Source organism: Glycine soja, chromosome 8 (genome assembly GCF_004193775.1).
Source record: "Glycine soja cultivar W05 chromosome 8, ASM419377v2, whole genome shotgun sequence".
NCBI classification, from domain to species: domain Eukaryota; kingdom Viridiplantae; phylum Streptophyta; class Magnoliopsida; order Fabales; family Fabaceae; genus Glycine; species Glycine soja.
The window spans coordinates 4688039-4701671 of record NC_041009.1 but is presented as its reverse complement, the minus strand read 5'-3'; the positions used below and the strand labels follow the sequence as shown (position 1 = coordinate 4701671).

The 13633-nt window shown below is 29.4% G+C and overlaps 1 protein-coding gene, 1 non-coding gene and 1 pseudogene across 2 annotated transcripts; 1 reads left to right on the top strand and 2 right to left on the bottom strand.

The window, feature by feature from the left end:
• The first annotated feature begins 5779 nt into the window (after positions 1 to 5779).
• On the top strand, positions 5780 to 9014 carry LOC114421718 (annotated as a pseudogene).
• Positions 7630 to 7703, bottom strand: TRNAT-AGU. Its single transcript has one exon. It is a non-coding gene; the product is annotated as a tRNA-Thr (tRNA).
• Positions 9015 to 11255: 2241 nt separating the features above from the next.
• LOC114421320 lies at positions 11256 to 13059 on the bottom strand. The gene is made up of 2 exons (XM_028387191.1): positions 12724 to 13059; positions 11256 to 12531 (listed from the first exon to the last, which is right to left on the bottom strand). Exons 1-2 carry the CDS (start codon positions 12962 to 12964, stop codon positions 11507 to 11509), a joined length of 1266 nt encoding a protein of 421 aa, XP_028242992.1. The 5' UTR covers positions 12965 to 13059; the 3' UTR covers positions 11256 to 11506.
• Between the last annotated feature and the right edge of the window lie 574 nt (positions 13060 to 13633).

Below are 13633 nucleotides of genomic sequence, written 5' to 3'. Positions count from 1 at the left end.
GTGAGGATGGGTTTCACCATGATGATGATTTTGAAGGTAAATACATATTCCTTTCTAGAAAAAAAATGTTAATTATCAAATTATTTTATTATTAAGTTGTAATATTTTTTCTATATTAATGTATTTTTTACATGAATAATTAAATCATAATTTTTATTATTGTAGAGAGTAAATTATTGTCAATTTAGACATTCATGAACCACCAAAAGCTATCATTTACCCGATAATTGAATAATACGAAATGGTAGTAGTTGAAACTTGAAAGTGGGAATCTTCTACGTAACAGGTATACCTTCTTAATTGAATAATATTCTCTCTTTTTCCCCTCAGAATTGACTAGTTGCATTGAATGAATGAATGAATTTTATTAATTATGACTTTATGAGCAATATATTGACTTTAACGGCTCCCGCTGAAAATGCGAAGACTCCATGTACCAACCTAAACTTAGGAATCTTTTCCTTACGGGTAGATGCATCATGCATGTAGTGGTAGAATTTTCAACGATAAAGAAAAGAAAGAGACAAAGAATCGGGAAAAAGACAAAAAATATTGAAAAGAGATCTGGGACTTACCTGAAATAATAAAAACGGGATTACATTTTTTTTACAATTATTATATATAGATTTTTTGGGATTACCAATCAGTTTCTATTTTCAAACAGTGAGTTAGGTATTATAGTGATAGGTACGACTAAGGAAGGAAACGTAAGACTGGAGAAGAAGAAAGCCAATATGGAAGGAATTCTGTCCGGAAATTCCTTCTTCAATTATTTAAAAGCTAAGGCATAGTCTTATATATATGTACTATGTGAATATTAAAATATTAGCAAAAAGAGTATCCTATATTCAAGAATTGTATAATACATGTCTACTTGAATAGGTAGTTTATTTAGTATGAATATAGTAATTTTTATTTTACAAATAGTTAAAAATAAATAAATACAATTATATATTAATGATGTTATGATATTATAAATCATCACACATAATTAATTAATAATACGTGTAATTATAGTTAATTTTGTTTCCTATTTTAATGTGAATCCATATTTTTCTTTTTCTTCTCTTTTAGGTTTCCAAAATTAAAGTCATGATTATGATTAGGTTTCAAGAATTGAATTAGGATTATGATTGATTAATTCAATTGTGAGGTGGGTAATCGATTGATTGCTTAACTCAATGCATAATTGTGTCTATTTGTTTTTATAGTAAATGTGTCTAACTTATGTTAATTTAAAACTGCGATTCTGAATTTTAGGGTTGTATTCCATTAAGATTTTAAAAAATTATTTTTGTAAAAAAAAATGTGAATTTTAAAAGATTTTATAAAAATATAATGATTTTTAATATTTTTTTAAAAGACTTTTATGATTAAGATTTTGTACTATTGATTTCAATGGATTTATAAAATAAAAATTCATAAAATTTGAAAGAAAATTTTTAAGATTAAAAAGGATTTCGTAAATTTTTTTAAAAAAATTCAAAATTATTGATAAAAAATCATTAATTTTTTTCATCTAACACTTTAAATAAAACTCGTATAGAAAGAAGCCTAAACTTGTTACATAACTAATTAATTTTCCCATCATACTTACAAGCACAATATATTTATTCTCCTTCAATTATCAATCATGTTAATTTTATAAAAACTTTATATCGCAATGTCTACTAATAGCATGAATATTTGTACTCATTCACACAATAACGATCCCACAAAATAAAATATATGCTCAATAATTGTTTCAAATCCCATTTATATATTCATCCACTTACGCATGAATCAACTTCTCATGTTCATTAAAACTATATATTTCTAATGTTCATATATATTCACATTCATTTACATATATAAACACATAATCAAGATGTCACAATTACAAATTCAAAGAATTTGAAAGATCTTTCATATCACACATTTTTTGACATGTTATCCATTGGTTGTATTGTGCATGACTCATATTTTATGGATAGGACAAAGTTGGAGTGAAGTGTAAGGGCCATTTGTTGTTGGGTTATGAAGTGGGTTGGGGGTATGGGGCAAAAGTCCTCCTAGAACGCATAATATTGTACATGGATTAAGATAAGATAATGCACACGCAAAGGTAATGTACACATTAAGATGACATACGCATAAGGATAATATATGCGGGTTAAGATAATGTACACATATTTTATATATATCCTGATGTAATCCCATTGTTTATTAATAAGAAAAAGAAATTGCTCTGCTCCCGAGGATGTAGGTACACTTGTTGAATCTCGTTAAATCTCTTATATTTGTGTGTGCTCATGTGATTTCTCTTAGACCCTTTAGAATTCAAGGTGTTATTGCTAACAATTGGATTGTTGGAGTGTAAGTGTGAGATAAAATCCTACATCATGTAGGAATGAGAAGATTGAACACCATGTAAGTGAAGGAAAGACACATAAACCTGATTGAGCCTTATGGTCCATTAGTGAAAATCTCTCCAGTAGTGTTTACCCTCCTTGATTACACAATAATTGATATTAGAGTCGATAATTCGACTTGATGATCGACTCAAACGAGTAAGATGGAGACGACTAATTCATGGACATGAAGATTCCTCGTATCGAAAGTCTTCCTGGCAAATGAGTCCATGCATAAAGGTTAGACAACGAATCTCGCATGTGTTGCGATAGTGCAAGGTAGTAAAGTATGTTGGCGACAATGGTTAGATGAGCCGGGACAACCGCGATTAAGCTTTAAGGCCCACCATTGGATACTCTAAATTGAAAATGACTTTCACTTGAGGGGAAGGTTACCATGTGGATGAGATTCACACTTGAGAGAAAGATTGCTGGAGTACAAGTGTGAGGTCAGTCTCACATCGTGTGAAAATGAAAAGGTTAAACACCATATAAATAAAGGAAAAACTCTTAAACCTAAGTCTTTAAGGTTTTGAATTAAAGTGTGATATTAGGTTCACTTATATGATTACTTATGACTAATTAGTGAATAATGATGGATTTAATTAAATTCATTAAAAATTATAATAATCTTGATTGAAATTATTTAATACAACAAACTTATTTCTATTGTTTGAAAATCTTAATTAAATACCTCAATATTTTTTTAGAGAAAAAAATCTTTTAAAATTTTTTGAAATCATAAATAAATAGACTCTTTAATTTTCATAAATGCATGTTTGATGATGATTTAATGAAATTCTTGTTGGTATGTATGTTCATGGATTCGAAATCCTCGATCTTAAAATTGATGTCATTTAAGGGGACTTAGGAAATCAATTCTCACCTTAGTATGGTCAACAAAAAACGTTAAACAACTTCATTGCAGGCCACCCCATATGTTCAGTCGGAATCATTGTTTCTCCAACATTATTAGTTTCAACTTTTTTTTTTTTTTTTTACATAACGTTGTTTTATTTTAAAGCCTGCTTAGAATCAAATATATATTTTTATTTTATTCAAAATAAAATTTATTATTTAGAAAAATATAAAATAAGAATTAACATGGTGTTTTAGGGATACCGATTTTTTTCTCTCTTAAAGTATGCCATCTTAAATTAAGTAATGCTCATTTGTCTTCCTTGCGGATTTATTTTTAAATCGTGACACAATTTCTAATGTAAAAATTAAAGGAAATTAAATTTGCAACATTACAATTACGTTGAAGATTAACTTTATAAAACATTAAATTAAAAAAAATATTGAATATTTGAATGGATATGATTTGAATTTAGTTTTTTTGGTCATAGAAATTTAGTTTTAATTAAAATCGACATTTTCACCTTTATTAAGTAAGAAAATAAATAAATTTGTAAGCATTTACTTTTTACATATTGTCAATCTGGTAGGATTTTTAAAATAGAGACATACTTTTTTTAGTTTTATAAAATTCACAATCTTAATCCTTTTATGAAACTAAAAATATTAACAGTTAAAACATTAATGTTGATTATCAAGTAGATTAAGCAACAATCAATTTCAAATGCATCAATATTTTATAATTTTATTTTCAAGCAAGTCAAACGTTATTATGGAATTTACAATTTTGTAATTAAATTCAACATAGTTATTGTAATGATCTTTTTACAATTTTGATCTTACAATTTTTTAATTAAATTCAAAATAATTATTATAATTAAAGTCATGATTTTTTGTCAACAAAATCATGAATCTATAAATAATCATATATTTATTCAGACATTAACCATTTATCTACCTCTAAACTAATCTAAAAAGCAATTTAATTTTGTGTTGAAAAGATTTATAACAACCTTTTTAATTTAAAACAACACTCCATTTCCAACTACGATCTTTACACGATTCTTCTCCAATTACCCGATAATATTAAATTCAATCTGTCATAATAATACTACTATTTCAGTGATTCTGTTCTTGTCCCGTTGTCTTACTAGTTTGTCCATTTTCCAACCTTTATCCTTTCATCTCCTACGCAAAGCAAATTTTCGAGGAGGCAATGGCGTGAAGTGGCTTCTATTTTTGGTAGTTAGGTATGGAATTGACTTCTAATATTCAATTTCGTTTATTGTTAGCAACTCATTTGCAACCTTCATTTTGCAAGGGATATCAAAACATACACTTAATTAATTACTATTAAGATAGGAACAAAATTGGTAGCAGCTAGCACACCGTTAATTTCGTATATAGCGAAGAAAACAAAACACAGCTATTGGTAATCGTAAAAATTATATTTATTTTTTCGAAAGAAAAATATTTTTAAGATAATAAAAGAATTTCCACTAAATAATTCTATTAATAAATAAATGTTTAATACTGAGATATAAAATTCATTTTCAATTATATGTTCTTTTTTGTTAAACAAACAAGTTCTTAATTTTCAACTTAATAAATACTTTTTTTAATATTTAATACAAATTATGATAATAATTTTGACAAATATATTCATTTTAGTTATAATAAAATTATAATTCATAAAATATAGAATAACTTTTAATAAAAGTGTTTTACATTCAGTAATTAGTTTATAAGTAATTTCTATAATAATAAGAAATAGGGATGAAAAAAAGTAAAATTTTGAGAAGAAATAAAAACTGGAAAAAAAATCAAGAGTTTAGAAATATACAATAAAATAACCAAAAATGAATTTATAAAAGTGAGGAATTGAATACATACATAATGATTTACTGTTTTAAGGAATTAAATGATTGTGTGTTAACCTCTTAAAATTTTGATGATAAACCTGTTCGTGTTTTAGAAAATTAAATACATACATAATGACCTAGTGAATTTTTATTTATAGATTTACAATACTCTTATATAAAGTGATCTAATGTTGGTAACCCTCTTTACATAACTTCTTTACAATTATGCTAACTAATACTTCGATCTATCAAAAAATAATTTATTCTTTAATGCTTTTCAATCTCACATGCATGAATGAAATTATTGAAATAAAAAATTTCAATTAAAATAAGTTTCTTTGATTGCACAATCAAATTTATCAATTTTTTTCTATCTTGCTTGTTTTTTTTTAAGGATTTCCTCCATTTATCTTTTAAGTAATTACATCAAAATTTTATTTTCATAACTAAATCAAATTTTATATAAGAGAAGTATCAACTATATTCCACTTCCCACGTGGCAACAGCTGCATCCCTTATAATGGTTACATATTTTAGGTCCTACACAACAATTATTTCCCGCCAACCTAAAGAGAGATTCATGAACGTGTCAACGCACAACTAGCAACAACAAAAAATCGTTGTTATCTTATACTGTTCTTTTAATAATGATATAAATAACTATTTTTTTCTCTTAATTTCTTTCATTGATTATATTGAAAATCCACAAAGCAAAGCCACCAATGGTGCGTGGAGAGGGAACTTAATTTGATTTGGTGCAATGGGAGATTTGGAGAAGAAGCAAGAGAGGGTGATGGAGGAAGAAGATAAAGAGAGGTTGGTGGAGGGTGTGGCGGTTTTGGACTTTGATATGCTTTGCTCCACTGTGGCTTTGCGAGCTGCACATGGCAAATGGGGGAAGCTGGGAGTTGAAGATAGAGGAAGAAGAAGAAGAGGAGGGTGGTGAGTTTGGTGGTGTTCTGAGGATGTGGGAGGGTGAAGTTCTTGATTGTTTTGATGATCATCGAATAGCTCTCGAATCCACATGGTAATGAATATATTCAAAATGAACTGTTGTATTTTGATTATTCTTATGTGATATATATTCAAAATGGTTCATTTTGAGGTTTATCTTGTCTTTTGGATTATTTTATTTTCAGATGAAAGGCAACAGTAGTTTAAAAAAGACTTTATTAATTATTATTATTATTATTTGTAGAAAAGGTATTGAGATGAGCTTAGCTAATATATAAAGACTTTTTTTATATATTATTTTAGTCCTTCATTGTCCTATTAAGTTATTTATTATAGAGTGCAACTTCAACTTCAATATTTCTCTGCATCAGTTATTTTTTCCTGTACATTTTCATGGCTGAAAAAAATGCTGTAGTTCATTTGGGTGGGTGCCTTGCAGTTGTCCTTGCTACCGATTTGGGAAAAACATGAAGAGAGTTGATTTCGGTTCTTGCTACATTCAGGTATTTACACAAAATTAACATTGATTAGAAAGTTAATTAAAAATCGTTTTGGAAATTAAAAGTTATAAAAACATAGTTTAGGAGTTTGAAAAATGATTGTGTTTAAGTTTTCAATAGGTAATTTTGAACTTCCTTGTCTTATCTCGCAGGGAGCAATTTATTTTCTTCTTGCTATTGGTGCCTTTCTTAACTTCATTGCCTTTGCTGTCACGAGACGTCACTGTTATCTATACCTGATTGTTGCCTTTGGAGCATATTTAGGATTCTTCCGGACACGTATAAGAAAGAAATTCAACATCATAGTGGGTGTTTTCTGTAATTGTTTATGAGTACTATGTTGTTATCTTTGGTGATTGGTTTTGACTTTTGAGGGGTGTAGGTGTGTAAATGTTTTCTTCTCTGCATCACGGCTCTTATCCTCTGTTTGTTTTATAATTGTGTGATACATTCCCAGTTACTCTGATTCTCTAAATATTTGCAATGAAATTAATTAGTACTATGATTCGATCATATAAAATTATATAAACTAATGCACTTTTTATTTGTAACTTTTTTCAGGGAAGTGATAGCTCTATGGACGATTGCGTTTACCATTTCGCCTGTCCTTGTTGTACATTATGTCAGGTCATTTTCGAAATCTCCTTCCCTTCTCAATTTAAGTTATCTAGAATTATTTTGATTTTCATTTTTAATAAAAACTAGTATGTGCCCTGAATGTTCTTAATTAACTCTTTTTTAAAAAAAAATAAAAAATCTTACTATGTCACATCATTTAAGAAATTTTTAACAACTTTCTACTTCTAATAGTGCAATTATCTAGAACTTGAAATGAATATTACATATTATTTCACAAAATGTTTTTTTACTCACAAGATTTGGTTGCTAGTATAAGAACATGTTCTTCGAGTGGAGGCCATGTAATTCTCCTCCAATACTGATCCTGAATAAAAACCAATTCTTAAACTTAAAAAACTCACAAAACTTGCATTGGATATGCTCAAAAGATATTAAAATACGCATAAAATTAATAATAGCCATAACCAAAGTATAGTAAAATGACATTGCTTTCATTGAGAGTTGAACTCAAGACCTCCCGCTTACTAAACGGGTGCTCTAACCAACTGAGCTATGAAAGCTTTTCTTGATGGTTTAATCAAAAAATTAAAAATAAACTAAATTATAACTTGCAAATTTTAGAAATATTAAAAAGCATTAAAAGATACTATGAAGTTTGATTTGAGCGTTTTCTTTTTTTATTTTAAAAAACAAAAAATAATAATGAAATTACATTTTCTTAAACTTTAGAAAATATTTTCTTTTTAAGTATTTTTAAAAAACAGACCTGAAACTGAAAATAATAAATCAACATTTTCAACTTTTTCTTCGTGAATAAAAATACAATAGTATTTTTTTTTGTTATTGTTTATAAATCTTGAAAATTTTTAAATAAAAATTATTTTTAAAATATAAAAAAAAATAAACACTTACACCTAAGGCACCACCAAACATTACTGCCACGTTGTTCATAGCATATGAGATTAGCCTTTTTCATTTTTTTGGTCACCGGAAATGGTGAGGCATGGTACTTGGTAGGGTTTTCATTTTGTGAGGATAAAATCCCAAAATCATATATGTACATGTCCTTGTTGCTTCAATCACCCGGCTACCATCAATGTACTTTTCTCATTTTTTATTTTTATTTTTTACCTCTGTTCCTGAATTTATTTAATTTGAAGAGAAATGGTACCAACATTTTTTTTTATTAATGATAACAACATTCTTACCGCACTTTTTTTAATATCTCAATATGACAATATCCTACTAATTGAAGTTTGTTTGAAATCATAAAATATTATGGATTAAATATCTTATTTAATGATTTTTTTTATTTTATAATTTTCAACAAACTAGTATTTTAACTTGTGTAAAGGATAGATGTTTATTTTATTTTAAATAAAATTTATAATAAATAAATATTTTAAATATATATTATATTTTTAATTTATGATAATAATTTATATTATATTGTAGGATTATTTTTAATTATTGATAATTTAAAAAAAAATGAAATTTTGATTTAGAAATAAAAAATGATAAATTAAAAGAGATAGGTTTTATTTTATTTTATTAAAAAATCTCCCATCAAAAGAAAACTCAGCTCGTAAGAATACTCTGAAAAATAATTTCAGAAAACGTTCTCATTCAACATAACTATTTTAATTTATACATATAAAAATTAAATAACAATAAAAAAGTGTGTATTGAATTTGTTGGTTTCCTCCAAATTTACTTGCTTGGGGGCGCTATTCTATTGTCTGAACATTATTTTTATTTGCTCGATCTTGTTGCCAGTCTTCAAGAACTTGAAGTTTGAAGATCAAATTAATTAGTGAGCCCCTCTACATTCTGATTTAATAATTTTCGGAGTTTGTTTCATATGTCCTGATATATATATATATATATATATATATATATATATATATATATATATTTAATTTGTTTGGAGTCTCTGCTGTAATGGAAGACAAACCCTCACCATTCTCCACATTAGTAGTTTAATCTTCTATGGTAACTTCAATCTATAACTATCACTCTCTACCCACGATTCCATGATATATCAATTACTTTTTTATTTGCATTAAATTTTAGAATTTTGATCTATTTTATAAGAGCTTTCAACTTAATGGCTAGATTAGTTAATTTCATAGTTTACGTGAAATTATCAAGTGTTGTAAGTGTACAAGTTTGACATCTGATATCAATTTATCATGTCTGAAATTGGATATTTTTTAGTATATTATCTAACAACAAGCTTTTACATATATTTTAAATAATATATTATCATGAAATAAAAAATAGTATTATATTATCTATCAAATTAAAATAGTTTGTTACCTGCAATAGAGTATTATATAAGCTTAACTATAGCAATAGATTTTGAATGAACATTTATGCTCTCTTTTATCCTAATTAAACATTTCAACCAAAAATTATTTGAGTACACATAATCAGATTTATTTCTTCCGAAACTAACCTATATTAGGTGCATGCATAAATAAGTAAAAGCTAATTCTTCCGTTATCTTTTATAAGAAAAACAAGCCTATTTTACACTTATTTAGAAAACTAATTTATTTTATTAAATTGTGTAGTTCTTAATTAAAAAAATCTTAAATTATCCTTCATTAAAATTTAATATTAAGTACACCTACATATTAAATGAAGAGTATTTTGAACATAATCTCATTAAATAAAATTAAAATAATTAAATTTTACTTATATTTAAAAAAAAAATAACTTTTTTTTCTTATAAAAGAGAAGGTAAGAAGTACTGCATATTAACATTAACCTGCGTGCAGTAAAAGAAAATTAAAAAACACTATTTTATTAAATGCTCATGATTTGAAGAATGCTATAAAATCACCATATAAGAGTCAAAGTTAAGATATATTATAAGCTGTACAATTTTTTTATAGTACAAGTAAAAAGGGGCATGGAGGTTGAACGTAGTGTATACACTGCCTGCGTTTCATCATCATGGCGTATGTACATGTCACTTGTGCATTATGCTAGCTAGCTATTGCAATTGGTTAATGCATTTTCTGTTCTTTAGTTTGATCAAAAGATTTTCTTGATCATTTTTTTTTGTGCTTTTTGAATAGATAAAACTTGCGTGTATTATTATGGATATATATATTTTATTTTATTTTATTTCTGAATAACTTAGAAATTTTATTTATTATGTTTCTAAATAATCAGATCTTTAATATATGATTGAAAAAAAGTTACATCTAACAAAAAATATATTTCCGCATGTGATGGTTAGTTAAATGTTTACGTACTAGTCAATATTTCTATTACATTAATTATGTGTGGTATTCCAAAATAATGAACGAGTGACACTCGCGAAAGTATGACATTAACTTATGATGAGCATGTCTTTTTTAGTTATGTTTCATTTCCTTAAAAATAAACATTTTTTCATATATATTCTAAAAATAAAGTTAATGCATTATTATAATTAAGTATTTTAAAATAAATATTTGACACTTTATGATGGTTTTGAATGAAGAAGAAATTAAGCAAGAAAGAAATTTGTATCAATTTAGTATAACAAATCATCTATATTTTCTACTTTAATAAGTATTTTTTAACATTAAAAAAATTAAAACTAAAATAATACACATTCATTGTATATAACATATGAGCACCTAGGAAATTCTGGTACAGAAAACCAAATTCTAAAGCTACACTCTTTACAACAGCAACAATAATGATAAACGTATAAGACATTCCCTTATCCAATATTTCTCCATGTTGTCATAAAATATGATTATTTCTTTTATTTCTTTAATAGGAAAAATACAAAGCTCGTTCCTTTAGATAAGTTGAGATCAGCTCAAAAGATTCCCACCTTTTGTAGCTTGTGGAAATAGAACATGGAGGAATACCCATAATTGAAGAGATGCTTTAAGCTCGAGTATATTTGAATAACGGAGGAAAAAGAAAATAAAAAATGAAAAAAAATCCAGATTTTCTTAAATTTTTATAAATCAGTTTTAAAATAATTAGATTTCCTAAATCAACATCTTAATCACACAACCTAGCTTTGCTTTAAAAAAATCTGCAAATTGATGATATATCCGAGAATAATACAAAAAATAAAGTTATTGGTAGGATAACGAAATATAATTTATCAACATTTTTCCTTTTTAATATACAACCTGAAATGATTTGCTCAAACAATTTTATGTAATTACCATTTTTGGCTAGTAATGCATTCAACATATAAGGGGAACAAAAGATAGTGAAGGCACTTGTATATATATAGACATAAATTACCATTTGCATGATGGTATGGTAGTAAAAATTCAGCACCCATCCACTAAATAAAAATGGGATCAGTTATTAAGTGAATTGGGGCCCCGACCCGTCACAAATTACGCTCCACCTCTCTGCGGTTCATCCAAACCCGTCATCGGAATAACTGGGTGAACCGGAACCGGACCCGAATTTGGCACGGCATGATACACGTGCTGTTTCAAACCGTCATGAACCACCGCCGTGGTGGAGGGGCTGTAAGGTTGCAGTGGGGTCATGTGCCTCACGCCCGCTCCATATACTTGACCCGAACCCGGAACCAAAGGATGGTACCCGATAGGAACCTGAGGTGGCACCACAGCATGATACGGTTGTTGAACGTAGTGATAAGGGGTTTGCATAGGAACCGGCACGGATCCCGGTCGAACCGGACCGGAAACATAGTAAACCGGAACCGGGTTTACTGAATGCGCCGAATAAGCAGCTTCTGGAGGGTAGTGAACAACAGGGTTATTTGAATACATGTTCGGGTTTTGGTTCAGGTTCAGGTTCGGGTGAGGTTCCGTTTCAGGTTCGGTTTGATTTTCCTTGGAGTCAGTATCAGGAACCGGATTTAAGTTTAAAGGTTTGGTTTTAACATAGGGAAGGTTCGGGAGAGAGGGCACGGGCGGCGCTGATGACGTGGAACAATAAGGGGACGAGACAACCGGGGCGGGCGAACCCGGATCTGAAACGGAAACGTTATCTTGAATAATGGGTCCGGGTTTGGGTCTCGGGTCGCGTTGGTGATTTGTTATTTCTTCGGAGTTGTCTAACCCGAAGAGGTAATCGGGTACTTCAGAGACCATAGAAGAGGCTTCGGAGCGGCCTCGTTCGAGGCCCGAAACGCCGCCGTTTAAAGCGTCGAGGAACCAGTTTTCGCGCTTGGCTGAGCCGTTTAGGAGCGAGCTGATGCTGCTGGCGCGGGAGTCTTCTCCTTCTGGGAAGAGGAAGAGCCGGAGCCGCGCCGATCGCGGGTTCTGATTGTGTGCGACGCGGTCGTACTCGTCCATCATGTTCTCCACGTCCTCGTCCGTGGTGACCGAGATCAACGCGTCCAGATCCTCGTTCGGGAGCTGGTACTTGGCTGTTATGTTGCTCATGCCTGCACCCGATCAATCAAACCCAACAAAATATAAATATCAAGCTTTTAAGAAATTGTGGAGGAACCTCAAGATTTTTTAACTGTATGTGTCAGAGTAATACGACTGCAATTGAGACGGTGTCGGTAACATGTGTCCCGAACAACCTTGATAAATATAAATAAAATGAAAAGAAAAAGTGGTGTTATTTGGACCTGAGAGTTTGGAGAGTTTGAGAATGAGGGCGGAGAAAGTAATGGAGCGGTTGACGGCGACGATGCGGGTGTCGCCGCCGACGTAGCGGAGCTGGTTGTCGTGGGGGCGGGGGAGGATCTTGCCGCCGAAGCTGCACATGAAGCGGATGCGGGGCGGCGCGTCGTGGAAGTGATCGGAGCGTGGGGAGGAGGTGACGGAGTCGGCGTCTAAATCGGGTGGGTAGTGGGAGTGTGACGTCATTCTCCGGCGTATTACTTTAGAATGTGGATTCGGTGCGAGAGTGAGAGACACCTACTTACCTTCCCCGCTGCTGGCATTGCACTGCATGCTCTATCCACTTATATATATAGGGGACCCTCCCTTCACCCACTTGATGCCTCAAATTCCTTGTGTTCTCAATTTTTTTAAAAAGTGTGGGGTACTTGTAATGTAATGGAATAAATATAATATTTAATAATATCTATATATATATAATTTTTTTGTTGCAAGTAAAATCAATTTGTTTAATGTTATGCAGTATTTCCTTAACATTATGTTGTGAGTATAATTGTTTTTAAAATTTTGGTAAATTAAATTAATTTACATGTAGGAATCAAAAAGAATTTTAAAAATATACTTATATTTAATCTTTAAAAATTATACTACTTTAACATTCAAACAAAATCATTCTTTTTTAATTTATTTAAAAATGTTATTTTAAAATTTAATTTAATTTTTTAACAACATTTTTTTTTTCAAAATTAACTATACTAAAATTTAAACTAAATCAAACCTCAATACCTTGCATGACTTAGTAAAGATCACTAAACAAAACCTTAAAAAAATTATCACTAAACAATTCCAGAAGCTACGATAACCTTTTCGAGAAGCATCAACCACGAGAATATGACTCAATTGAAGGGAAAGAAC

Bases quoted from the DNA above. Each gene is read 5' to 3' on its own strand.
- LOC114421320 (XM_028387191.1), bottom strand. From the start codon at position 12,964: ATGACGTCACACTCCCACTACCCACCCGATTTAGACGCCGACTCCGTC. The intron at 12,532-12,723 runs GTCCAAATAACA...GATCGGGTGCAG, and splicing joins CAAACTCTCCAAACTCTCAG to GCATGAGCAACATAACAGCC.